The sequence below is a fragment of the Salvelinus fontinalis genome, chromosome 23, assembly GCF_029448725.1.
Source record: "Salvelinus fontinalis isolate EN_2023a chromosome 23, ASM2944872v1, whole genome shotgun sequence".
Classification (NCBI taxonomy): Eukaryota; Metazoa; Chordata; class Actinopteri; order Salmoniformes; family Salmonidae; genus Salvelinus; species Salvelinus fontinalis.
This window is the reverse complement of record NC_074687.1, coordinates 38,666,076-38,693,110: the sequence shown is the minus strand read 5'-3', so window position 1 is coordinate 38,693,110 and position 27,035 is coordinate 38,666,076. Positions and strand designations below refer to the sequence as shown.

The following is a 27,035-nucleotide window of genomic DNA, read 5'->3' as shown; positions in this document are numbered from 1 at the left end:
GCTCTGAGACTTTTGTGGAGCGATGGGTAACGACGCTTCGTGGTTGACTGTTGTCGATGTGTGCAGAGGGTCCCTGGTTCGCGCCCGTGTCGGGGCGAGGGGACGACGTAAAAAAAAAGTCCTATGCAATCTCAACTCTACCCTCTCTATAAAAGGTTTCTTCATATATGTATTAACAGAAGTCTTAACTTGTAAACCATAACACCACAATTCAAAACTAGAACGCTCGGGTTGCTGTGGGGAAGGGGCTACCTTGTAAACCTACCGGCAGAACAAATCACCCCGGTCGTATTTATTTTCCTTCGGCGAAGAAGGCTCCGATTCCCTTGTAGTATCCACCCTTTCCTTGATGTTCTGCCTGTTGGATGAGAGGCCACAACTTTGCCTTTGCTGCAGTCAGGTCCTCACCGAATCTAAATTATCTCTTTCAGAAAGGCGCTTTCCTTTGCTTTCTTCCAAACGACATCTCTCGCGGAGCGAAAAGCAAACTGGACGATGAACGAGCGGCTGCCGATGGCATCTTGTTTCTTCCCAATACGATCAGCGACATCCATGGCCATATATCAATCGGGGAAGTCCGGTGCCACACGGTTACAGATGTCTCTTACTATGCGCTTCACAGTCTCACCCTGGTCCTCCGGGACACCGTAAAGCCGTAGCCCCCACCTTCTCCCGTATCGCTCTGCTTCCGATAAGCGTTCTTGCATGTCGGCAATGGTCTTCTCCTGTACAGTGCATTTATCAGAAGTAGCAGTGTTTGCAAGTTTAAGCTATTCGATACTCTTGTATGCATGATTCAGAGATGTCAATAATTTTTTTGTGTTTTCGCGTATCATTTTCTCCAGACCATCGGCTTTTTCGTTTATCTTTGCAGAGACAGCATCGATTATGTTGACCTGGAGTTCGCGCCAAGACAATTATTTATGTCTTTTTGGGTGCGGGACTATTGACTGGATTTTCAGAATAAACTGAAAGTTCAAATTCCTAAATGTCTTCTCCTGGGGAGTCAGGTGGCGTTTTTTTCTCTGGTGTATGAGTGGTCAGCTAGCAACTGCCGTCTCCTCCCTTTGCTCTTTCGCACATTTTTTTTCTTCCATTTTGCCAAGTTTCAGATCAAATTAGCGGTATACTGAGCGTTGTTTTCTATTGTGTTTACTATAAGCTATACTATAATGTTACATTTAAGTACATTTGAGAGGGGATACGGTTACTCGGAACAAGCTAAAATCTCGTCTGCACTCGGTAGATGCTGCCTGTAAATGGAATCCCATATGTTTTATTTTTTACCTTCTGCTGACCAAGTTTGAGCTAGACTTTAATCAACAAAAGCTGCAACTCACAGCACACCCATCGTCAGAGCCACGGGGAGCATGTACAGAGACAGAGTAACACTTCCGCATTAGTGGGGTCTCAATGAAAACAATCCGAAGTGAAACGGACGCTACGAAAAACTGTACCACTATGAACATCGAGTTTTTGCAATACATCAGGTCCATTGTCTACTACTACTACTACAAAATTGGCATAACATTTTCGTATTCTATACTTAGTCCACTAGTTACTGCCACCATAAAGAGTGTATTGTTATTGGAAGCACTGGAATCGTCTCTAGTAGGATTACTGTAATCGTGGGTTCTGACATTGTCACGGTTGATCAGCTGCCTACGGGACAGCAGTAGCCGAGACTACGACACAGTTAGTCACTTGCCAAACTTGGTGCTGATTGGCAATGAAGTCGCAGGCCAATGTGGTTGATTGACTCCTATGGAACCAACTGAACACTATACACAACTCAACACAACGTTATTATCGAAATGTATCGCGAGAAATCACGAGAACGCACCAACAAGACAACAAAAATAAATTTGTGGAAAACAAGCAGAGTGAATGATGGCGGCGTCGCTGGTTCGGCGGGACAAGAATTCTACTGCTGCCCATTTAAAGGCAGATCTTAATTGGACTGACAACACCTCTGGTGTCCGACAACTTCAAGAACTACTTGATTGTGTTCTTAATCCAGAAAAGCCAGCGGCAGACACAGAAGCCCTTGACTGGTGTAAATGTCTAATAGCAGGAGGAGAAGGTTTCGAAGAGTTCTGCAAAACGGTCCGGTCCTATGACAACGCTACTTTATGTGGCTTGGTTTGGACAGCCAATTTTGTGGCATACCGCTGTCGGACCTGTGGCATTTCTCCTTGCATGTCACTTTGTGCAGAATGTTTTAATAACGGCGATCACACAGGCCATGATTTCAACATGTTCAGGAGCCAGGCTGGTGGGGCCTGTGACTGTGGAGACAGTAATGTCATGCGAGAGACTGGGTAAGTCTTTAGGAGCGTTAGCTGACTGATAGCTAGCTAGCTAACTAGATTGTAAGTGACAATTTCTAATTAATTGACGAGGCTTAATACGTGGCATTATTTGACTGCAACTGACATTACCATTTCCCCCCCATTTTTAATAATGTGTTATGTCGAGTTAAATAGGTTGGCTAACTAACTAGGCTGTTAATGATGATGTCTAGCTTGCGGGCTAGCAGCTAGCTAGCAAAGTTCTACGTGGGAGTGTCAATTTGTAAAATATGTAACAGTGCGGTTTTGAAAGGTCCCTCCCTGCCTTTTATAATTGTACTGACATGTATGTTGTAACTCTGAGCATGCCATTACTGTGCTTGATAAACCATTGCCTATTAGATTTAGCTACACAACGTAAGAAAAAGTGCTGTCTTTATGGGGCACTAGTTACAGTAATTTGGCTAACAAACAGAACATCAGAGGATAGACTCAACCCCAGCAATCTAGTCAAGTGCACACCGCTTTGAACAATCGCTCTGAACCAGACAGCTATTTTTCCTGTTGTATGGTAGATAACTCCCTACAACAGATGTGGTAATGTAAATACTGTAACTTTTCTGCAAGGTTTCTAGGATAATGACACATTTTCCAAGCAGAATAACTTAATCACTTCTTGTGACATGTCATTTCTTTGATCCTTACTCCACAACATTTCTCTGAGTTTACTTTTCTGCTGTTATTTTGTTTGATGGCATAACAGTTTGTTCAAGGCAGCCAGATATACTAGTAGCCTATATTAAAATGCACATTTTGCACTTTCAAAGGAAGATAAAATATACTGCTAGTGTTTGTTAGATAGGTTGTTGAGTAATTGTTCCCAAATACTTACATTTATTTTGGGTACTTCTAAAATCTAGATATATGCATGTGTGTTGTACTCTCAGATTTTGCAATCGGCATCGGTTAAGAACCGGGGAGAATGTCCCCACAGTCCCCAGAGACTTACTACTGATGTCAGAGATGGTCCTCCCTCGCTTCATCATCTGTATCATACAATACCTAAGGGATGGATACACTGAACCAGGTGAGAAAAACAGCATATCTCTGTCTACAGGATACTCCATTTTTTTATTTAACTAGGCAAGTCAGTTAAGAACAAATTCCTATTTACAATAACAGCCTAGCGGGGAACAGTGGGTTAACTGCCTTGTTCAGGAGAAGAACGACATTTTTTTAGATCCAGAAGCTTTTGGTTACTGGCCCAACGCTCTAACCACTAGGCTACCTGCCGCCCCATGCTCCAAAGGCACCTTTTATAGCCGATTGCAAATAAACAGCCCTCAGATCAAAATATTTTGAGAAATCTTGTTCTTTTACAACTTTATCTCATGTAGGTCATTCTGCTTTTTTCATGAGCCTATCTGACACACTTCATAACTTTTATCTTATCTTGCTCTCAGACACATCAACTGAGAGGGACCTACAGAAGGTCTTACAGCAGCTGGAACCCCAGATCTCCTTCTTAGAAGAACTTACGAAAATGGGGGGGGCAATGAGAACTGTACTGACAAAGATCCTAACGAATCAGCAAATATTCAAGGACCTGAGCATGGGTAAATATGTATGTTTCTACTCTCTCATTCAGCCCTTGGTTGAATGTTATTCTGACCATTGGTGGGGAAAATGATCAAAATGATAGTTAATCAGTATTGCAGAACTCTATACTGAAGTTGGGCTACTAATGCTTTAATACTTCACGTATGGCATTGGTGTGATGCTAATGAATGTCTAATTAGTTTAATAAATATTTCATGTGTGAATATGCCCTGTAGGTCAAGAGGATAATGTATATGCAAAAATGAACTACGAGAAATACCTGTCAGCGCTGAAGAACTCATGCCTGGTGTCTGTAGAGGAGAAGGCCCAGTCTGGGGCTGCGGAGCCCACTCTCGGGGCTGAGGCAGGGGCTGAGGCAGGGGCTGGCGCAGGGGCTCTGGGCTTACTGGGTAAGACCTCATCCCCTCTTTAGGAGTTGGAGCTCAAAATAAGTCAAAAATAACATCCCTCTTTATTTATTATGGAAGTAATGTTTCTCAATGACTCATTAAACAAGGGAATAATCATCTAATAGCTGCTTTCTGTCGCTGCTCTGTTTTCCTTAGGAGCTGAAGCACCAGCCAGCCCTGATGAGTCCAATAAAGAGGTATGTGAATACGGTATCAGAATAGTTAGTCTCGCTCCTCAGTATTGAAATATAGATGTTGTTATATTGCTTCCTATTGTCTTTTTAAAGGAGGATCTAGATGGGGGGCAGTCTGTTGGACAGAGAAAGAGAGTTAAACTTAGTAGCACTGCCAAAGGTAATTCACATAACCTGCCTAACATTCTATTTAATGATGAATAATGCACAGATATTTTATGTGAAAGTCTGCATTACCATGGGACCAGTCAATTGTGTTATTTTCTTAGATCAATCCATTATGGACTCTCTAAAACACAAATGTTTTCTGGAGGAGTTGCTGTTTTGGACAATAAAGTATGAGTTTCCTCAGAAGATGGTTACTTTTCTACTGAACATGCTGCCAGATCAAGACTACAAGGTATGTTTAATTAGGTTAAGTGTAGTGCATAGATATTCTAATTCCTAACATTTATGGTGTATTGGCACTGCTGCATTCTTGCCTAGAGAAGCTGTTACAACAGCAAATGCATAAAATACCCCGCTTGTCATCCTTTTGTAGATCACCTTCACGAAAACATTTGTTCAACATTATGCTTTCATTATGAAGACACTGATGAAAAGCCAGGAGTCAGATACCATGTCCAACCGCATCGTACATATCAGTGTACAGCTGTTCAGCAATGAGGAGCTAGCACGTCACGTCACCGAGGAGTGTCAACTCCTAGACATCATGGTTACTGTCCTCCTCTACATGATGGAGAGTTGCCTTATCAAAAGTGAACTTCAAGGTGAGCTGTGTTTGAATGGCCATACTGATGAGTGGATTGTTTCATTCATGAATCTAGTGGGCTTCTCACACTACTGAGCCTCGTGTCCTCTCCCTCTTCTCCTTGTTTTCAGATGAAGAGAACAGCCGCCATGTTGTGGTCAACTGCAGCGAGCCTCTGCTGAAGAACAACACTTACTGGCCTTTAGTTAGCGATTTTATTAATATTCTCTCACACCAAAGTGTAGCAAAAAAATTCCTGGAGGACCACTCACTGCTCATGCTGTGGATGAGCTTTGTGTCCTTCTTTCAAGGTAATTCCTTGTGGATTTAAGAATATGAATAGCAGTGGTGATTCAGTATTTTCCTCAGTCATTGTCCCAGGTAGAGTAGCTGGTGTGATTTGTAGTGTATTCGTTATCTATGCGAGTCATATACTATCACCTGTCTCTTAATATATCTGCTTAGTCATATGATGCAATGTTAGCCCTCTGGGATTCTCTTCCATTGGTTAGTCGCTGCTTATTTTTTAGTTGGTCCCTATTTGCTCTAGCTAAGTAAGCATTTAAGGTCTACTACGCCTGTTGTATTTGGCACATGTGACAAATAAAATCTGATTTGATTTAAAATGCATGTTATGTCACATCCAACTTAACTTTTACACTGCCTGACCAAAAGAGAATAATGGTGCATGTCTCTATTAGAATTATAGTCTGTGTAGCACTCCTGCCATGTGTCCACCAAAACCCTAAAAATAACCCCTAGCCTCAGACACTGTGGACTGGAGTATCCGCTTACTGAGGGAAGGTGCATAGAGCAGAGTGCCACTATGTTATTTTATGCGTGTAGACTGCTCTGCCCTTAAGTACATTCTTACAGATTTATCTGGATGTCAACAAAGATGTTTGACAGGCTCACCTGCCCTTGTGTCCCTTAAGTGGCTTTCAGTGAACGACACCACTGTAATAATGCTTCATGTTACGTGATGACTTGGTGAATGAAACCACTGTAATAATGCTTCGTGTTACGTGATGACTAACCATGAAAGCGCTCCTCTGGTCCTGTAGGTATGAACTTGAATAAGCGGGAGTTGAGTGAGCATGTGGAGTTTGAGTCCCAGACGTACTATGCAGCATTTGCGGCAGAGTTGGAGGCCTGCGCACAACCAATGTGGGGTCTCCTCACACACTGCAAAGTCAAAGTGAGTCCAATATCCCTTGTTCAAATATATATATATATATATATTTTTTTTTTAGTGTGGATCACGTTTTAGCTATTTGACATTCCAGTAATATGCATGGAAACCGTTAGGAAAATCATTACACTATGAATAATTGTTTATTTGCAGGAGACACAGGAATACACCAAGACAGTGGTGCGTTACTGCTTGGAGACTCTGCAGATCTGGTTTGATGCCATTGGCTTTGTGGACGAGGTAACTCAGCAAATATGCACAACAGTCAGGATGCATTTGTAATCCAACATTTTCCTTTAGTGTCTATATCTGATCTCTGTTTCTCTGTAGCCTGCTCCAAATCAAGTGACCTTTCACCTGCCACTGCACCGTTACTACGCCATGTTCCTAAGCAAGGTGTGGCAGATCTACAACCCTTTAAGTTCTGTTCCTGGTGCTTTAAGCCCTCTTTGTAGTGAGTTGACTGTGTCTATTGTCTCATAGGCAGTGAAGTGCCAGGGGCTTGACCTGGACAGTCTCCTCCCACACCAAGAGATGCTCATGAAGATCATGGTCCATCCACTCCAGATTCAGGTATTGCACCGGTACATGCCATTACACATGTCTTTGCAATGTCTTGACAATGGCTCAAATATCATAACAGGTTGTGTGGTGAATAACGTCACACAATGCCTGAAAAGGAAGGGCTGACTCGTACTCGAACAGTTGTTAGTGTCTTATAAATATGATCAGGAGGAGGTGACTAGCTATTTTAAAGGGTTCCTATGTGACTACTCTGGAGATTACCTTAATGTGTTGTCGTGATGTGACTACCATTAATGTGATGACTGCTGTTCATCTAATAATTACCTCCTACGTTTAATTATTACTCAAATTAATCATGTAACAATTATTTAGTAATTTGGGGCACCACAGGAAAAGTTTATTTAATGAGTTACCGTTTCCTGAATTAGCTCAAGAATATATCGATATTATACCAGTCATCAATTAATCATTTCCTCATATCAGTCTCTGAACGTTGCATAATCCTTGGATATCTGCACGAACCTTAGCCTAAGTGATGTATCAGCGATACACAAATTGTCTTTATAATTTATTTACTAACTAAACAATCACAGAATTACATAAACACACAAGGTATAGGTTATATTGATTACTAACATAATGTATATGAAAGTCCCTAATGGACTAACCCGATATGACGGCTTGTTACACAGTTGAAAGGGGGTGGGGAAAGATTATGAGCGGGAGAGACAAAGAGCGTGGACTTATCATGCATGCATGTGGAAGCTATGCTCATGGGAATATGAATACTTTGCACATGAACGACCGCTCATTCGAAAATAATTGAAATGCATATACAGTTGAAGTCGGAAATTTACATACACTTAGGTTGGAGTCATTTAGCTCGTTTTTCAACCACTCCACAAATTTCTTGTTAACAAACTATAGTTTTGGCAAATCGGTTAGGACAAATACTTTGTGCATGACACAATTTTTCCAACAATTGTTTACATAGAGATTATTTCATTTATAATTCACTATCACAATTCCAGTGGGTCAGAAGTTTACATACACTAAGTTGACTGTGCCTTCAGAAGCTTCTGATTGACTCAAATGATGTCAATTAGCCTATTGGAGGTGTACCTGTGGATGTATTTCAAGACCTACCTTCAAACTGTGCCTCTTTGCTTGACATCATGGGAAAATCAAAAGAATTCAGCCAAGATCTCAGAAAAGTAATTGTAGATCTCCACAAGTCTGGTTCATCCTTGGGAGCAATTTCCAAATGCCTGAAGGTACCACATTCATCTGTACAAACAATAGTATGCAAGTATAACCACCATGGGACCACTCAGCCGTCATACCAATCAGGAAGGAGACACGTTCTGTCTCCTAGAGATGAACGTACTTTGGTGCGAAAAGTGCAAATCAATCCCAGAACAACAGCAAAGGACCATGTGAAGATGCTGGAGGAAAACAGGTACAAAAGTGTCTATATCCACAGTAAAACGAGTCCTATATCGACATAACCTGAAAGGCCGCTAAGCAAGGAAGAAGCCACTGCTCCAAAACCGCCATAAAAAAGCCAGACTACGGTTTGCAACTGCACATGGGGACAATGATCATACTTTTTGGAGAAATGTCCTCTGGTCTGATGAAACAAAATTAGAACTGTTTGGCCATAATGACCATCGTTATGTTTGGAGGAAAAAGGGGAAGGCTTGCAAGCCGAAAAACACCATCCCAACGCGAAGCACGGGGGTGGCAGCATCATGTTGTGGGGGTGCTTTGCTGCAGGAGGGTCTGGTGCACTTCACAAAATAGATGGCATCATGAGGCAGGAAATTAGGTGGATATATTGAAGCAACATCTCAAGACATCAGTCAGGAAGTTGATGCTTGGTCGCAAATGGGTCTTCCAAAATGGACAATGACCCCAAGCATACTTCCAAAGTTGTGGCAAAATGGCTTAAGAACATCAAAGTCAAGGTATTGGAGTGGCCATCACAAAGCCCTGACCTCAATCCTTCAGAAAATGTGTGGGCAGAACTGAAAAAGCATGTGTGAGCAAGGAGGCCTAGAAACCTAACTCAGTTACACCAGCTCTGTCAGGGGGAATAGGCCAAAATTCACCCAACTTATTGTGGGAAGCTTGTGGAAAGCTACCCTAAACGTTTGACCCAAGCTACCCTAAACGTTTGACCCAAGCTACCCTAAACGTTTGACCCAAGTTAAACAATTTAAAGGCAATGCTACCAAATACTAATTGAGTGCATGTAAATTTCTGACCCACTGGGAATGTGATGAAAGAAATAGTGAAATTATTCTGACATTTCACATTCTTAAAATAAAGTGGTGATCCTAACTGACCTAAGACAGGGAATTTTTACTAGGATTAAATGTTTAAATATATTCGGCTACGGTGTATGTAAACTTCCGACTTCAACTGTATTTACGTGTGGATGTTTCTGTTGAACTCGATCCGTCTGGGAAGTGGTTAAATGTAAGTCTCTGTTTGTCCACCAAAGGTCACAATGTCCTTTTGTTGTAGGCTTGTTTGTTAGATTGGCTACATCAGGTGTGTACCACGTGGTGTTCAGAGGGATCTGTATTTCCCTATGTTCGTTTGGTACCTCTGAGGTATCTATTCTATGATGGTGAGAGGAATTTGTCCTTCCCTCTTCTTGGTCAATTGTCCTAGACTACGTTACATGCAGAGCTGCAGACTGTGCATGTTTTAATCTAGTCTTCACCTTTGTCACTCGTTAAGCGTTTCAGAGGGTCTTACTATTTTCTGGTCTTGTACGTTTAACCATTTCCAGCCGCGTAGCCACCGCTCCACGCTGTCTGTTCTTGTACGTTTAGTTAAGAGTCCTTTTAAGTACACTGGTTGTAAAGGCTATGTCAACATGATGGAACCATGTCTGTGCTCACGTGGGCGTGGTTATTGACTTGGCCCAGGTTTATATGAAAAGCCATTATCTCATTTAGAAGGCTAAAATCAAATTTCTATATTTTCAAAAGTATTCTTATGCTTAATCATATATTTTTTTAATAACATTTAGTAGCAAACCTGATCACTAAAACGTGTACACTTTCAGAGTTGTCTTGTTATACATTTTCTGCAAGGTATTTATGATCCGGTTAAGTCACCCCCCCCCCCCCCCCCCCCCCCCCCCCCCCCCGGTAGCGGTGGAGAGACTTACATTTAACCACTTCCCAGACGGATCGAGTTCAACAGAGACTTACATTTAACCACTTTTCAACAGAGACTTACATTTAACCACTTCCCAGACGGATCGAGTTCAACAGAAACATCCACACGTAAATACAGGGGGGGGGGGGGGGGGGGGGGGGTTGGTCTGGCGATCTTTGATCCTCACCAAGGAGAGAGATCGCTGTAGAACTGATTCACTGTAACCTGATCGTTTGGCTCCTCACAGGAGAGTCATGACAGTGTGTTCAATGTACTATGCACAGCAGGGATGGGGAAACTTTGATGGGAGTGGGGGCCACAATCTGAACTTGTCATGAGGGGCCGCAGTGGCTTCAGAGTCCACATACCCACATTCTTTACCATGCATGCAGTCAGTCGGCCCTAGCTTTTTGGGGTCCCTAAGTGAAATTCTGTTGGACACCTACGACCTTGCGAGCAAAACGTTTTAGCGGCTCCCCTCTTGACCACGGAGAGAATAAAATAAATAAAAATGTATTTAAAAAAAAAAACGTTTTAGTTCATTTCCTGCAATTTTGCCATGGAGTATAGAGAATATGTTGCGTTTGTAAAGTAAGTTTGCTGCAATTCTACACATTTTGCCATGGGCTGGATAGAAACATTTGCTGGGCTGTCCACACCTCTCTGTAGCGCCACGCAATCGAGGGTGGTGCAGTTGCCATACCAAGCAGTGATACAGCCAGTCAAGATGCTGTCAATGGTGCAGCTGTAGAAATTTGAAGGCCCATTCAAAATCTTTTCAATCTCCTTCACAACGTGTGTGTGCACCATGTTAAGTCCTTAGTGAATTGGACACTGAGGAACTTGAAGCTCTCGACCCGCTCCACTGGGAAGAGTTTGAGGGAGAGGTTGTTGTCCTGTCGGCTGTCTCATTGTCGCTGGTGATCAGGCCTAACACTGTCGTCAGCTAACTTGATTGTGTTGGAGTCGTGCGTGATCACGCATTTGTGGGTGAACGGGGACTACAGAATGGGACTAAGCACAACCCTGTGGGGCCCCAGTGTTGAGGGTCAGCGTGGCGGAGGTGGTCGCCCGTCAGGAAGTCCCGGTTCCAGTTGCAGAGGGAGGTGTCCAGTCCCGAGGGGACTATGGTGTTGAGCGCTTAGCTGTAGTCACATTCTCAAAAGGCCGCCAGTTGCCCATCCCCTGTATGCAGTATGTAATTAGCATTTTATGTCCCTCGTGTTTTCTTGTAGGCGAGCCTGTCAGAGATTCACAGTAACATGTGGGTAAGAAATGGTCTCCAGATCAAAGGACAGGCTATGACCTACGTGCAGTCTCACTTCTGCAACTCCATGATCGATCCAGACATCTTTCTGCTCCAGGTAAAGACTAGTTACCTACTCCTGGTGATCACAACATTATGGGCTGTTTTGAATGCCATATACTCCATTGTATAATTTTTCTTCCCAATCTGTCGACAGGTGTGTGCGTCAAGGCTTGATCCCGACTACTTCATCTCTTCAGTGTTCGAGAGGTATAGTCTGAGCTGTTGTAAAAGTCCTTGCAATTTGTCATTTTTCGCTGAACTTGATTGACCTTGTTGATCATCACCCATTGTAAACTCCAGTTTTGAAAGTCAAGATGTAACGAAACAGACTTTAATAGCAGTAACTAGGGCTGCTAGTTTAGACTTTACCGTGAAATGCTTACTTACAAGCCCTTAACCAACAGTGCAGTTCAAGAAGAAGAAAATATTTACCAAGTAGGCTAAAATAAAAATGTATAATAAAAAGTAACACAATAACGAGGATATATACAGGGGGCACCGGTACCGAGTCAGTGTGCAGGGGTACAAGCTCGTCGAGGTAATCTCTACATGTAGGTGGGGGCGAAGTGACTATGCATAGGTAACAAACAAACAGCGAGTAGCAGCAGTGTATTGGGGTGGGGGGTGGGGGTGTAAATTGTCCTGTGGCGATTTTTATGAATTGTTTAGCAGTCTAATGGCTTGGGGGTAGAAGCTGTTGAGGAGCCTTTTGGTCCTAAACTTGGCGCTCCAATACCGCTTGCCGTGCGGTAGCAGAGAAAACGATCTATAACTTGGGTGACTGGAGTCTCTGGCAATTTTTGGGCCTTGTCTCTGACACCGCCTATTATATACAGTTGAAGTTGGAAGTTTACATACACCTTAGGCAAATACATTTTAACTCAGTTTCACAATTCCTTACATTTAATCCTAGTAAAAATTCCCTGTCTTAGGTCAGTTAGGATCACCACTTTATTTTAAGAATGTGAAATGTCAGAATAATAGGAGAGAGAATTATTTATTTCAGCTTTTTTTCTTTCATCACATTCCCAGTGGGTCAGAAGTTTACATACACTAAATTAGTATTTGGTGGCATTGCCTTTAAATTGTTTAACTTGGGTCAAATGTTTAGGGTAGCTTCCCACAATAAGTTGGGTGAATTTTGGCCCATTCCTCCTGACAGACCTGGTGTAACTGAGTCAGGTTTGTCGGCCTCCTTGCTCGCACATGCTTTTTCAGTTCTGCCCACACATTTTCTGAAGGATTGAGGTCAGGGCTTTGTGATGGCCACTCCAATACCTTGACTTTGTTGTCCTTAAGCCATTTTGCCACAACTTTGGAAGTATGCTTGGGGTCATTGTCCATTTTGGAAGACCCATTTGCGACCAAGCATCAACTTCCTGACTGATCTCTTGAGATGTTGCTTCAATATATCCACATACTTTTCCTGCCTCATGATACCATCTATTTTGTGAAGTGCACCAGTCCCTCCTGCAGCAAACCACCCCCACAACATGATGCTGCCACCCACGTGCTTCGTGGTTGGGATGGTGTTCGGCTTACAAGCCTCCACCTTTTTCCTCCAAACATAACGATGGTCATTATGGCCAAACAGTTCTATTTTTGTTTCATCAGAGCAGAGGCCATTTCTCCAAAAGTACGATCTTTGTCCCCATGTGCAGTTGCAAACCGTAGTTTGGCTTTTTTATGGCGGTTTTGGAGCAATGGCTTCTTCCTTGCTTAGCGGCCTTTCAGGTTATGTGGATATTGATAATTTTGTGCCTGTTTCCTCCAGCATCTTCACATGGTCCTTTGCTGCTGTTCTGGGATTGATTTGCACTTTTCGCACCAAAGTACGTTAATCTCTAGTAGACAGAACGTGTCTCCTTCCTGATCGGTATGACGGCTGCGTGGTCCGATGGTGGTTATACTTGCATACTATTGTTTGTACAGATGAACGTGGTACCTTCAGGCATTTGGAAATTACTCCCAAGGATGAACCAGACTTGTGGAGGTCCACAAATTTTTTTTTTTCTGAGGTCTTGGCTGATTTCTTTAGATTTTCCCATGATGTCAAGCAAAGAGGCACTGAGTTTGAAGGTAGGCCTTGAAATACATCCACAGGTACACCTCCACTTGCCTCAAATTATGTCAATTAGCCTATCAGAAGCTTCTAAAGCCATGACATTTTCTGGATTTTTCCAAGCTGTTTAAAGGCACAGTCAACTTAGTGTATGTAAACTTCTGACCCACTGGAATTGTGATACAGTGAAATAATCTGTCTGTAGACAATTGTTGGAAAAATTACTTGTCATGCACAAAGTAATGTCCTAACCGACTTGCCAAAACTATAGTTTGTTAGCAAGAAGTTTGTGGAGTGGTTGAAAAATGAGTTTTAATGACTCCAACCTAAGTGTATGTAAACTTCTGACTCCAGCTGTAGGTCCTGGATGGCAGGAAGCTTGGTCTCCGTGACGCACTGGGCCATTTGTACTACCCTCTGTAGCGCCTTACGGTCAGATGCTGAGCAGTTGCCATACCAGGCGGTGATGCAACCGGTCAGGATGCTCTCAATGGTGCATCCTGACCAGTTGAATGGTAATTGACCGTTAATTAGCATCTCCAAGCTGCTGATGCACGCCTTCGGAACGTCTAAATCTATTTAATATACACCATCACAATAAATCCATTATTTATTTTAGGCAGGTCTAAAGAAACATTGTGATATGAATAAAATATATTTCAGAATAACCGAATGAGTCGGCCTACTGTATGTTATCTGGCTGTGTTCCATGCAATAGGCTGTAAGCTAGTTCCTTTAGCTGACAAGAAAATGCTTATGTCCTGTGCCATTATTTTATGTTTTTATTGTAAGAATAATATAATTGAATTTAGCTGAATAAAATAGAAAGGATATTTTTTCCAGTCAGGAGTGAGTGTTCATTTGAAGTGGGTATGTTGAGTGTAAAAGTGATAATTTGAAACAGGTCTTATACGCTAGATTTTTGAATTTGGAACATTTTGTTGTGAATGATACAAACCTTAATGTCTTAAATCAAAACATATATGGGATGCAGAATGGCCCATTTTATCAAATGGGTAGGAGCAGGGGGAATAATACGTTATCCGTATGTACTCGAATAACGAATGGCGGCCACTTTCCTGCAGTTTAAATCATACGAGGTAGGCCTAAGTATAGTAGCTGCCCGGCTCCTCTTTTTAGTGGCAACCATCAACTTTCACATGATTGCACATAGACATGTCTGGGCTTATAAGAACACGTCTTTCACTTTATGCATCAACCACTGTTTAAGGAGCATGCAGCCTGCATTCTGCTCAAACTCTGTATGCCATGGGATCTCCAACCATGTTCCTGCAGCTACCCAGTGCATAATTTGTGAAACAAAGTGAAATCTGTTCGGGAACATCAATAGTAACATGTTTTCACAACACAACAATTCAACTATCTCTGTGTGCTCGAGAAAGGGGAGGAGATGGAAACGCATGGTTTTGAGATTCTGTAGTTTAAGGTGATGTCAGCCAATTACTTGGCTATTCAAAATCTAATGCAAATTCACTATAATTGTAGGGTAACATGTTGACTAGACCGCTCGCGCTTCTGCCATCACCCACATGTTGATTTTGTTATTTTACCTGAAATGCACAAGGTCCTCTACTCTGACGATTAATCCACAGATAAAAGGGTAAACTAAATTCGCTTCTAGTAATCTCTCCTCCTTCAGGCTTCTTCTTTGGACTTTATGACGTTTGGCAACCAACTTTAAGGTGCTTTACCACCACCAATTGGAGTGTGTACCTCAGTTCATCTTTCAATCACCCACGTGGGTTTATGTTCCTAAAAACCAATGAGATGGGAGAGGTGGGACTTATAGCCTGTCAAGCATCCCAAATAGAACCAAGTTCTATTTTAGCACCTGGTTACGCAGACACTCACAAGCGTTTTGGGGGCTGTGATTTGAATAACATGTATGTGTACATTTATTTTGCAACGCACGTGATGCAAGCGGTGTGGTCAGCATGTCACTCTATAAGCTGCCCTGCCCAATCAATGAACCAACGGCATTGCCTAGGCCTATATGTTCTCTCCCAACGTTTGGAGTGTAGCATAAGGTAACCAGTCCATCCAGTGTGTAAGTATTATAATAATACAGTCCACACTCAAAGGCGATTTACTAGAATTTGTTTAATTTTGGACTATAGGCTAGATCAGACATCTTGTATAACGGCATTATTATTTTAATTCAGTTTACATTTTTTCTGGCGTGGACTCATAGCTTATGCCTATGGTTGTTCTACATTAAATGTCTTAAATGCTTTGAATTAATCATCACCTTAATATTGTCCATTTTGTTGTTTGTCTTTGAAACAACATCCATTTTGTTTTGGCTTTGAAACAACATCCACAATAGCCATGTTTTCTTCTGTTTCAACCTGTTGTTGAACGTCTTACTTCAAATTATCACAGTGAGGTCCCCAAAAAATGTAGCTAAACGGTGAGATTTTAAAAAGCATGATACTGTTTTGATGGTAAATGTTTGTTTTTCGATTGTATTTGCATTGATGTTAGGGAGACAATAGAGCCCTGAATACCAGGCCGTTAGCGAGTTGGGTACTACCAACGCATGTCCAGAGTGTATACGAGGAGATGGCCGTGTCACGTGGAATTTGACTACCTGTGTGGTGGGAATATGGTCACCGCAACAGCTCTATCAGTAACATGTATTTCATATCCAGATTCAAAGTGGTGGACCTGTTGACCATGGCCTCTGTGCACCAGAATGCAGTACTGGACGGTGAGCAGGAGCGGCCAATGCTGGAGGGAGCCTTGACGTTTCTTGTCATCTTGTCCAGTCTTCGCATTCACTTGGGTAGGTGCAGATGCATTCAGGGGAGAAGGAAATGTACATGAACAACAATTGGAATATTTGTATCATCCTGACTATATCGGCGTTATCCGTAGATGCATGAAGAATATTTCTCCCTCTCATTGATAGGCATGGCAGATGATGAAATTCTCAGAGCCGAGATGGTCTCCCAACTGTGCATGAACGACCGCACCCACAGTTCACTGTTGGACCTCGTATCCTCACTGCTTTATCAGCCTCTAATTCACAGTATAATTCATTGAATATCCTAACCCGTGGTCAGTATTTTCTCTTTGATTCTCATTGAATTTGTAGCTGGCTTTTTAGTGTCTGGATTTTGTTTTGTCAGCGGTAACTTTTTCTGAAGACCCTTGTTTGTTCCCTTGCTAGAATTGGAAAAAGCACCAATAACACTTTGTTTTCACCAGACCCGCCCCCTGTTATTACATGTGAATCTGATTGTGATTGATTAAACCAATGTAAAATTCCATCTTTTAACACACAGGCAACAGTCTTTGCGTAAAAAAATGTGGGGGTCATATTTATTATGCTGCACATTTGCCTAGGTGCATACTTTCCTTAAGTGAATATTCAGATTCCTGAGAATCCCAACCCCAAGAGTGGGATCGTCCCGGGAAGCTGCAGCTTTGAGGAGATGCTGTCTGCTGTGGCTGACTTCAAAGCCCCCGTGTTTGAACCTGGGGGTTCCATGCAGCAGGGCATGTACACACCTAAAGGTAAGTTGTCCCTTTTATCTCATGGCCTGGTGTGAATTCACTAGCTACAGAATGGAAGCAAATGGAACTTAACAGGGAGGGACCTCCCGGAGTTTGTCCAATGAACTCGTTTTTTCTTTTTTTCTTGCAACTTTTTTTTACTACAGTGCAAAAGTTTTGCTACGATGTGTGACTAATGCTGTCCAAACGCTTTGTTGGATCATCACCAAGCGTGTTGTTTTCCATTTGAACATAATCACAGGTGCTTTTTCACCAGTCTGCCTTGAGAGGGCACTCATGCACCACAGTTGACTATAGTTCTACCCATACAGAACTAGGGACTTGCACAATTCACAAGACTAAATCAAAACAAGGTCCATCTGGAAGACTTTGTTATTGTGATGCCCTTCAGGCAGTTACATCTATACGCTTTGTCTCCCCTGTTACCAAATATAGTGCATTGCCTGCAGAGACCTGTGTATTTTCAAGTCAATGGCTCTTATAAAGCATTGTGCGTTTATGATATCAGTTCAGGATTTGTCTCATTAGGTGTCCTATCCTAATATCAGCCCTGTGACTTTGTAGTTTGAGCCATTTTGGCCCAATGTCCAGTTTAAATGGGTTTTTCTAATGGAGACCTCACCTCCTATACGATTTATTTTATGAGACCATTCTCTGCTGATATGATTTCTGTTGGTTGGTAACAATCAGAAGAGCGTTAGTTTTGTCATAGGAGGCATCAGATTGTCTTTACAACTCCACATTCACTGTCATTGCGCATTCCACTTGGGTGGCAGCCTAACACCACTTTCTGATAGCTCAGTAGAAGAAAAGAAAGAAAGAATGACTTGTATGTCAGCGACTTTTTTTAGCGGGTGTTCCTAAAGGATTTCTTTCTGTTTTCCAGAGGAGGTGTGGGAGAAGGAGTTTGACCCCATCATGGTGGTTCTCAGAACAGTCTACCGTCGTGATGTCCAGTCAGCTATGGACAGATACTCAGCATTGTAAGTTAACGGTCACGAAGCTCATTGCCTCCACCTGGAAGTGAATGGTTTATTACATTTTTTCAAAGCATGTGAGTAGTTATGTATTCATAAATAACCATTCAAAACCCTATGTATTTTAACAGTACATTTAGTGTCTTTTTATATAGTTCTGGTTCGTTCAGTTCTGCAGTTGGGATGGTAATGTTTGAACAGCCATGCCAAACTGAGTGGGTGGATGTCATGCCCTGCTGAATGTTACAGGGTCGCTTTTCCCACCTGCCCTTGAAGAGAATGGTTAGGCAAACAGTGAGAGGGGGTTTAGGCCAACAATGAAGAGTGGTTAGACCAACATAGAGAGGGAAGAGGGGGTTTAGGCCAACATAGTGAAGGGAGGAAAGAGGGGGGTTTAGGCCAACTTAGTGGTTAGGCCAACATAATGAAGGGAGGAAAGATAGTGGTTAGGCCAACATAGTGAACGGAGGAAAGAGGGGTTTTAGGCCAACATAATGAAGGGAGGAAAGATAGTGGTTAGGCCAACATAGTGAAGGGAGGAAAGATAGTGGTTAGGCCAACATAATGAAAAGCGGGGTTAGGCTAACATAGTGATAGGGTTGGTTCCAATTAGTTCTCTGTCGAGTAAAATCAATATTTCAAGGCAAACTGTAATAGAATTGAGGAAATCCTTCCCCTGTTAGATTTAGGTTGGACGTCTCCGAAGACAAATGTGATGGTTGGGGTGAAGGAGATAGTGTTAGGTTAATTTCCTGAAGATCTCTTTAAGATGTGAAGTAACTAAATGTACAGAAGTGTACTCCTGGCAGCATTTCTTCATTTGAAATAGCAGGCAAGCAAAGGGCAAGCAAAGCAAACATTGGTAATGGATTTAAGTGCTTTTCTTCCTCTGGTCTCTTCAAAACCAAATATAGGCTATATTGAACTAAGGCAATTTAGATATCCAAGCAATTCTTTCAATGTTGAACAAGAAATACTGATTTAATTTCTGTTTTGGTATTTTTCGATTATCATTTCATCACGTTGAAAGAAACCATTCTGGTACGGAATGTAGTAAACCTGATGTCATGACCACACGATAGCTTATTTCCCACTTGAAGCAAGTTGATATTTCCCCAACTCAGTCTGTGACATCAGGCTTATGTTACTGGTTCACACTGTTTGAATATGATGGATTGCCTGTCAGCCAGGCAACGATTTATATAACCGCAATCCTGTCAGGCTAATAGTGTGACACTTTCAGCCGATTGGCTGTTCCATTGCATAGACTGAAAGATTTTGTGTGGTCAATTACTCTAGATTATTTAGTGTCACATTATTACCTATGCATTTGATGTTGAATGGATATCTATTGAATATTATTTTCAATTGACTGTATCACTGCATGGAATTGACCTGATTTGTTGTTGTACCCAGCTTGAAACAGTCTGGGATGCACACGACAGGGAATCCATGGCCACCGTACAAAGAGCGAACTCCTCTGCACCCATGTTACAAAGGCCTGGACAGACTGTTACACTGCAAGACTCTTCACATTGTCATCTTCACTCTGCTTTACAAGGTGACCCTTCCAACTGTTCTATATCATATTATTCATTGCTTAATTTGTCATGCAAAGAAACATCTGTCCATCAAAATGTAATTGTTTGATAAAACTGATGGTGAGATTGCCCTATGATTTGAATTTGGCAGAACTCTAATGTTTTGTTTTAGATCTGGCTGGATCACTCCAACATGTCTGAGCATGTTCTGTGCATGGTGCTCTACCTGATTGAGCTGGGCTTGGACAACCAGGTTCAAGAGGACAAGGAGGAGGAGGTAAGATGTATACTGGCTTGATCACTATCTGACCTTTAGCCACTCGAAGACATTGTTGGTAACATGTCGGGAGTTTAGGTTCTATCTGCATTTTTGTCAAAGTTGTGTTATTGACAGCCTTGTTCTGGTCAATGTTCTATCTATATGGTACTCTAAATACCCCAATTCATGTTAAGTTCAAAAGAATACTAGATAAAAAAAATTGTTCACACTGTTTTTAAAACCAATGAAGGTTCAGAACTTTAAAACCAATTATCTCAATCATTTTTTTGCAAATAGAACCTTTTATAGTCCCAACTTTTAAATGTGTTATTTTGTTTTTAGTATTATTAAGGGACCATCAATGTGTTCTCCACATTAATCTGTCTCATGTACTGTGACTAGGAACCTTGCATTGAGGAGCACTGCCATGACAGCTGGTTCCCAGGCACCAACCTCCTGTCCAACCTGCACCATGTCATCAACTACGTGAGGGTGAGGGTGCCTGAGACTGCCCCCGAGGTGAAGAGGGAGAAGGATCCCCCTCCCAGCACCAGCGCTCAGGCATCCAACTTCGGCCAGGTCAGATAAACATCTGTCTCTACCCTGTCTGCACACCGGGTGGTACTGCCACTACTTCTGTATTCATACTACATTTCATGTTCAGAGTGGGCTCAGAATTGCTTGCCTCAGGGTAGATAAGGTATAATGTTCATTCAATGCGTTTGGTATATTGGTTATTTTTGTATTATGTAGCCTGTCATATCCTCTTCCTGATGCGGAGAGGTTGCTCTTTGGCGGGTCATGTTTTAGAAGCATTTTACGTATGTTGGTTTGCCGTACTTTTGCTCCACAGAATTCCAGGCGTCTGACAGGGAATTGGAGAGAGGTAGCTGTTTGCATTGGAGTGTTTGTTTGGTCATATTAAGAAGAGGAAGACCTGGTTGATTTCCTCAGGGCTTTGGAGTGTGTTCTGTTCTGACCGTTGTGTGAAAAACCTCATGACTACGTTATTCTCTCCTCTGTTATATTTGTGTCTTATGATTTTTAGTCATTGAGGTTGCACTCTGCCTTGGTTTGTTTAGTGCTCTGATGGGGTTTCCCTCTTGACTGCTGAAACTACACTGAACAAAAATATAAACGCAACATGTAAAGTGTTGGTCCCATGTTTCATGAGCTGAAATAAAAGATCCTAGAAATGTTCCATACGTGCACAAAGCTTATTTCTCTCAAATGCTGTGTCCCTGCCCAGTCATGTGAAATCCATAGATTGGGGCCTAATGAATTTATTTCAATTGACTGATTTCCTTACATGAACTGTAACTCAGTAAAATCTTTGAAATTGTTGCATGTTGCGTTTTTTATATTTTTGTTCAGTATAGTGTGAGTGTGGGTAAATGCTCTTTAACTGCATGTGACTTTGATTGGTGGCGCTCCGACTGGGCTGTTTGATGTATGTTCATTTAACAGTGCTCCGGGTCCTTTGTCTGGGTAGGTAATCACAAGCGTTTAAAAAAAATTCGTTTTTAAAGTTAGGGGTTGAATTTTCTCTCAGCATATGAACTAGCACTCTGCGCTTCTCTTAAAGTCAGCCAAGGTTTTTTTTTTTAAGGGGTGTTAAATGTGACTTTGATATGTTTGCTGTGTTAGGTAAGTTACTTTCTAAATGTAATCAGTTACTAGTTACTTGTCAAATTGTAATCACTGGCATAACTTTTGGATTACTTTAGAGTTTGGGTAATCTGATTACTTCCCGTTAAAGGTCAACTGCCCCTTAGGCCGTTTAAAACCAGAGAAGTTGGTTCTATGTGGAATTGAAGGAATTGTTCGTAGAGCTCCGAGACCAGATTGTGTCGAGGCACAGATCTAGATCTAGGGAAGGGTATCAAAAAATGTTTGCAGTATTGAAGGTCCCCATGAACAGTGGCCTCCATTCTTAAATGGAAGAACTTTGGAACCACCAAGACTCTTCTTAGAGCTGGCCGCCCGGCCAAACTGAGCAATCGGGGGAGAAGGGCCTTGGTCAGGGAGGTGACCAAGAACCCGATGGTCACTCTGACAGAGCTCCAGAGTTCCTCTGTGGAGACGGAAGAACCTTCCAGAAGGACAACCATCTCTGCAGCACTCCACCAATCAGGCCTTTACAGTAGAGTGGCCAGACGGAAGGCACTCCTCAGAAGGCAAATGACAGCATGCTTGGAGTTTGCCAAACGGCACCTAAAGCACTCTTGGACCATGAGAAACAAGATTCTGAGGTCTGGTGAAACCAAGATTGAACTCTTTGGCATAAAAGCCAAGCGTCATGTCTTTAAGGAACCCTGGAACCCTGGCACCATCCCTAAGGTGAAGCATGGTGGTGGCAGCATCATGCTGTGGTGGTGTTTTCAGCGGCAGGGACTGAGAGACTAGTCAGGATCGAGGGGAAGATGAACGGAGCAAAGTACAGAGAGATCCTTGATGAAAACGTGCTCAGGACCTCAGACTGGGGTGAAGGTTCACCTTCCAACAGGACAACAACCCTAAGCACACTGCCAAGACAATGCAGGAGTGGCTTCGGGACAAGTCTCGACGTCTTTGAGTGGCCCAGCCAGAACCCGGACTTAAACCTGATCGAACATCTCTGGAGAGACTTGAAAATAGCTCTCTGTGACCGAGCTTGAGAGAATGGGAGAAACTCCCCAAATACAGGTGTGCCAAGCTTGTAGTGTTATACCCAAGAAGACAAGGGTGTAATTGCTGCCAAAAGTGCTTCAACAAAGTACTGAGTAAGGGTTCTGAGAACTTAAGTGGTATTTATTTTAATACATTTGCTAAAATTCCTAAACCTGTTTTTGCTTTGTCATTATGGGGTAGTGTGTTTCTTAATATATATATATATATATATATATATATATATATATATATATATATATATATTATTTAAAAAAATAAAATTAAAAAAATAGAATAAGGCTGTAACGTAACAATGTGGAACATTCAAGTGATCTGAATACTTTATGTACAGTACCAGTCAAAAGTTTTAGAACACCTACTCATTCAAGGGTTTTCTTTATTTTTACTTGTTTCTACATTGTAGAATACTAGTGAAGACATCAACACTATGAAATAACACATGGAATCATGTAGGAACCAAAAAAGTGTTAAACAAATCAAAATGTATTTTATTGAAGAATCTCAAAAGTAGCCACCCTTTGCCTTGATGACAGCTTTGCACACTCTTGGCATTCTCTCAACCAGCTTCATCTGGAATGATTTTCCAACAGTCTTGAAGGACTTCCCACATGCTGAGCACTTGTTGGCTGCGTTTCCGTCACTCTGCGGTCCAACTCATCCCAAACCATCTCAATTGGGTTGAGGTCAGGTGACTATGTAGGCCAGGTCATCTGATGCATCCCTCCATCACTCTCCTTCTTGGTCAAATAGCCCTTTCACAGCCTGGAGGTGTGTTGGGTCATTGTCCTGTTGGAAAACAAATGATAGTCCCGCTATGTGCAAACCAGATGGGATGGCGTATCGCTGCAGAATGCTGTGGTATCCATGCTGGTTAAGTGTGCCTTGAATTCTAAATAAATCACTGACTGTGTCATCAGCAAAGCACCATCACACCTCCTCCATGCTTCACGGTGGGAACCACACATGCGGCGATCACCTGTTCACCTACTCTGCGTTTCAAAGACATAGGGGTTGGACCCAAAAATCTCAAATTTGGACTCATCAGGCCAAAGGACAGATTTCCACCGGTCTAATGTCCATTGCTCGTGTTTCTTGGCCCAAGCAAGTCTGTGTCCTTGGTGACCACGAAGACCTAATTCATGCAGTCTCCTCTGAACTGTTGATGTCTGTTACTTGAAATCTGTGAAGCATTTATTTGGGCTGCAATTTCTGAGGCTGGTAACCCCAATGAACTTATCCTCTGCAGCAGAGGTAGTAACTCTTGGTCTTCCTTTCCTGTGGCGGTCCTCATGAGCCAGTTTCCTCATAGCGCTTGATGGTTTTTGCGACTGCACTTGAAGAAACTTTCAAAGTTCTTGAAATTTTCCACATTTACTGACCTTCACGTCTTAAAACAATGGACTGTCATTTTTCTTTGCTTATTTGAGCTGTTCTTGCCTTAATATGGACTTGGTCGTTAACCAAATAGGGCTATCTTCTGTATACCACCCCTACCTTGTCACAACACAACTGATTGGCTCAAACGCATTAAGAAGGAAAGAAATTCCACAAATGTACCTTTTTAACAAGGCACACCTGTTAATTGAAATGCATTCCTCATGAAGCTGGTTGGGAGAATGCCAAGAGTGTTGAAAGTTGTCACCAAGACCATGGGTGGCTGCTTTGAAGAATCTCAAATATGAAAACATTTTGATTTGTGTGACACTTCTTTTCTTTCTTTTTGGTTACTACATGATTCCATATGTGATGCCTTCACAATTTTTCTACAATGTAGAAAATAGTAAAGAAAAGGACATTAAATGTTAAATTAGTACATGTCAACTTTAGTGTGTGTAATTAAATGAATATGACCATCTTAAAACAGTTCTGTGTCATCTTAGCACCCCCCTCCCCCAACATCTTATTAAAATAATTTGACAGTGTGTAGCACAATACCACAGACTTTAGAAGGGAGGAACTACCTTATTCCATAGGCTGGGATACACATTGCAGATGTTGCAAGTGCTCAATTTTCACTGGCTGTACGCTGGTCACAAAAAACCATGCGTGATAGGCAGCTTAAACTTATTCAATCATTATTGGGTTAAAATACGCTCATAAATTTGATCCGTAATCCGTAACAATCCGTAAGGCGCAAATAGCAAAATTAGAGAGCAGCAGTGTGATTCACATAATTTTGCTAAGTACAGGTCAATAATAAGTGATATCTGTATCACCAGTAGGCTACACCACTGCTGTCATCCTTATCTCCAATCGGTTATTCAACTTTGATGTATAATCTTTGTTCTTTCAATGGTGCAATTATCTTGGACTTTAGCCTACAAAAGCCTTTTCCTGTTCTTTCCCCGCGATGCATCAAAATGCATTTGGTGTGCCATCATAGTGGTCGCTATGACTTGCTCAGGCAGAAAACAAACTTAACTTGTTAATTGATTTATTTTTAATCTTTAAAAAACTTTAAACATCCTTTCTGAATTCAAAAGTAATGCTAGAAGTAATCTAGTTTTTCAAAAGTATCTAATCCGATTACAGTATTTCTGCTGGTTATGTAACGGCTTACATCATCTGCATGTATTTAGTGAGCGCCATTATTTGGACTGCAGGTCTGGGAAAGTGTGTGTGTCATAGATCTGATGTGTTTTTCTGCTGTTGTAGAACGTCCGGGAGGCGCAGGTGTTCAGCCTGGTGGCTGAGCGCAGGAGGAAGTTCCAGGAGATCATCAACCGCAGCAGCACCGAGGCCAGCCAGGTGGTGAGGCCCAAGAGCAGCTCTACGCGCTGGGTCCCGCCCGGCACGCCTCCCCAGCTGGTCACAGAGATCCTGGAGATCCGCGAGAGCATGCTCTCCCTGCTCATCAAGCTGCACCAGAAGCTGTCGGCCAAGCAGAACTCTCTGTCGGCCACTTGGCTGGAGGATATGGAAACCAGCAGCCACGCCCACGGGGATGGCATCACCGCCATCGAGCGCGTCCTCACCAAGGCAGCCACGCGCAGCCGCCAGAGCAAGCGCAGCATCCAGGAGATCTGTGGGAAGGTCTCTCCTCCCGTCGCTCCCAAGAAGAACAGCCCCACTGACAAGAAGACCATGGATAAGGACGAGAGGTTTGTTACAGGCTCCCGTCCTATTTGCAAAACCATGAACACCAACTTATCTGTACCACTTTAAATGAATACAATGTTAAAAGGTTATTAGCCTTTGAAATGAGTCCCTCTTTTGAAGTTGTTCAAAGGGCTTCTGCAGAGGGATTTTGTATTTTGTAAATCCCCTTCACCCCACTGTGGAGTCTGTTTTGAAATGAAGATGAAGCCGGATTTGGCAGTTCCGCTCACATTCACCGGCCACAACATCCTTATTCTCTTCCCACCACTAGAGATGATGGAATCGGCTATAAGCACTCCATGATGACATATTTTTGGGTTGACTAGACCCGCAGACGAAGGTAGCATCTCCCGCTCGTGGTGGTGCCATGGCGACTGTGGGCCAGCCAATGGCAGGGGAAAGCCGAAAGGGGTGCTGCACATTTCTCAGGCGGGCCGTCTGTGCCCCTGAAGCTTTCAGTGGGAATTACTGAGCTGTGGCACTCCTGTCACAATTTGTTTATGTCCTCTTATTAGGAGTCTCTATTTACATTCAACCCTGCTCTCTGGAAGTCTGCACAGGCGCTACAGTCTGCCACATTAGGGAAATAATCACTTTGCCAGCCCTGCACCCAGTCACATACTGTAACCTTATTCAAATCAGATTCTTACTTTGTATGTATTGTGTCCAATGCTACAAAGTTCATCTTACACTTTATACCACGGGTGTTCAACTCTTACCCTACGAGGTCCGGAGCCTGCTTGTTTTCTTTTCTACCTGATAATTAATTACACCCGTCGGGTGTCCCAGGTCTAAATCAGACCCTGAGGGGAACAATGGAAAAAGGCAGTGGAAATGGCTTCGAGGTCCAGAGTTGAGTTTGAGGGCTTTATAGTATGCCTTTGTGGTAGCGTCTGAGGGGGGAAATGAGCATCTGTGACGGTCAGACAGTCACTCTGGAAAGGAGAATGCACTGGTGGGTGAGTAGTGGTGATTTAATGGCTAGTCATTGAGAGAAGGGCTTTCAGTGTTATATAAAACCAAGCGTTTCCACTTACCCACAGAAGCTGTTGCTATAGAGATGGGTTAACCCCTTCAGTGTGTAGAGAATAGACATTACTCCTGCATCAAAATAATGGAAGTCTGGGCCAAATGCCTCGGCACTCTATTTTAAGTACATTTTGGTTTGAATAGCGCGATAGGATGTTTATTTGTTTTTGTGTGGTGGTTTCAGACTTTCCACGCTATGCAACACTTTGACAGTTACGTAAAATGGATTGACTGATCTATCATGATGACAATTTTCTATGTAGTCTTCTATGCTAAGTTGAGTTTTTCCTGGTCTTTCAGGCGTCAGAGGGGTCGAGAGAGACAGCAGAAGCTACTGGCTGAGTTTGCCTCCAGACAGAAGAGTTTCATGGAAACAGCCATGGATGTCGGTAAGGAGTGACCTGTGTGCCCCC

The 27,035-nt window shown here is 42.5% G+C and overlaps 1 protein-coding gene across 2 annotated transcripts in view; it reads left to right on the top strand.

The window, feature by feature from the left end:
* Nucleotides 1–262: 262 nt before the first annotated feature.
* ubr3 (ubiquitin protein ligase E3 component n-recognin 3) overlaps nt 263–27,035 on the top strand; it is a 48,490-nt gene continuing 21,717 nt past the window's right edge. For both annotated transcript variants that reach the window (XM_055878778.1, XM_055878777.1), the window contains exons 1-24: nt 263–2,321; nt 3,239–3,378; nt 3,755–3,907; nt 4,127–4,300; nt 4,457–4,497; nt 4,588–4,654; nt 4,764–4,894; nt 5,036–5,264; nt 5,377–5,556; nt 6,310–6,443; nt 6,591–6,677; nt 6,768–6,833; nt 6,921–7,010; nt 11,372–11,500; nt 11,600–11,652; nt 16,180–16,313; nt 16,440–16,525; nt 16,906–17,047; nt 17,934–18,030; nt 19,441–19,585; nt 19,738–19,842; nt 20,227–20,403; nt 25,150–25,595; nt 26,923–27,011. In XM_055878778.1, the coding sequence (XP_055734753.1) occupies nt 1,888–2,321; nt 3,239–3,378; nt 3,755–3,907; nt 4,127–4,300; nt 4,457–4,497; nt 4,588–4,654; nt 4,764–4,894; nt 5,036–5,264; nt 5,377–5,556; nt 6,310–6,443; nt 6,591–6,677; nt 6,768–6,833; nt 6,921–7,010; nt 11,372–11,500; nt 11,600–11,652; nt 16,180–16,313; nt 16,440–16,525; nt 16,906–17,047; nt 17,934–18,030; nt 19,441–19,585; nt 19,738–19,842; nt 20,227–20,403; nt 25,150–25,595; nt 26,923–27,011 (3,529 nt within the window). In that variant the 5' untranslated portion in view covers nt 263–1,887. The remainder of the gene's footprint in view (nt 2,322–3,238; nt 3,379–3,754; nt 3,908–4,126; nt 4,301–4,456; nt 4,498–4,587; nt 4,655–4,763; nt 4,895–5,035; nt 5,265–5,376; nt 5,557–6,309; nt 6,444–6,590; nt 6,678–6,767; nt 6,834–6,920; nt 7,011–11,371; nt 11,501–11,599; nt 11,653–16,179; nt 16,314–16,439; nt 16,526–16,905; nt 17,048–17,933; nt 18,031–19,440; nt 19,586–19,737; nt 19,843–20,226; nt 20,404–25,149; nt 25,596–26,922; nt 27,012–27,035) is intronic.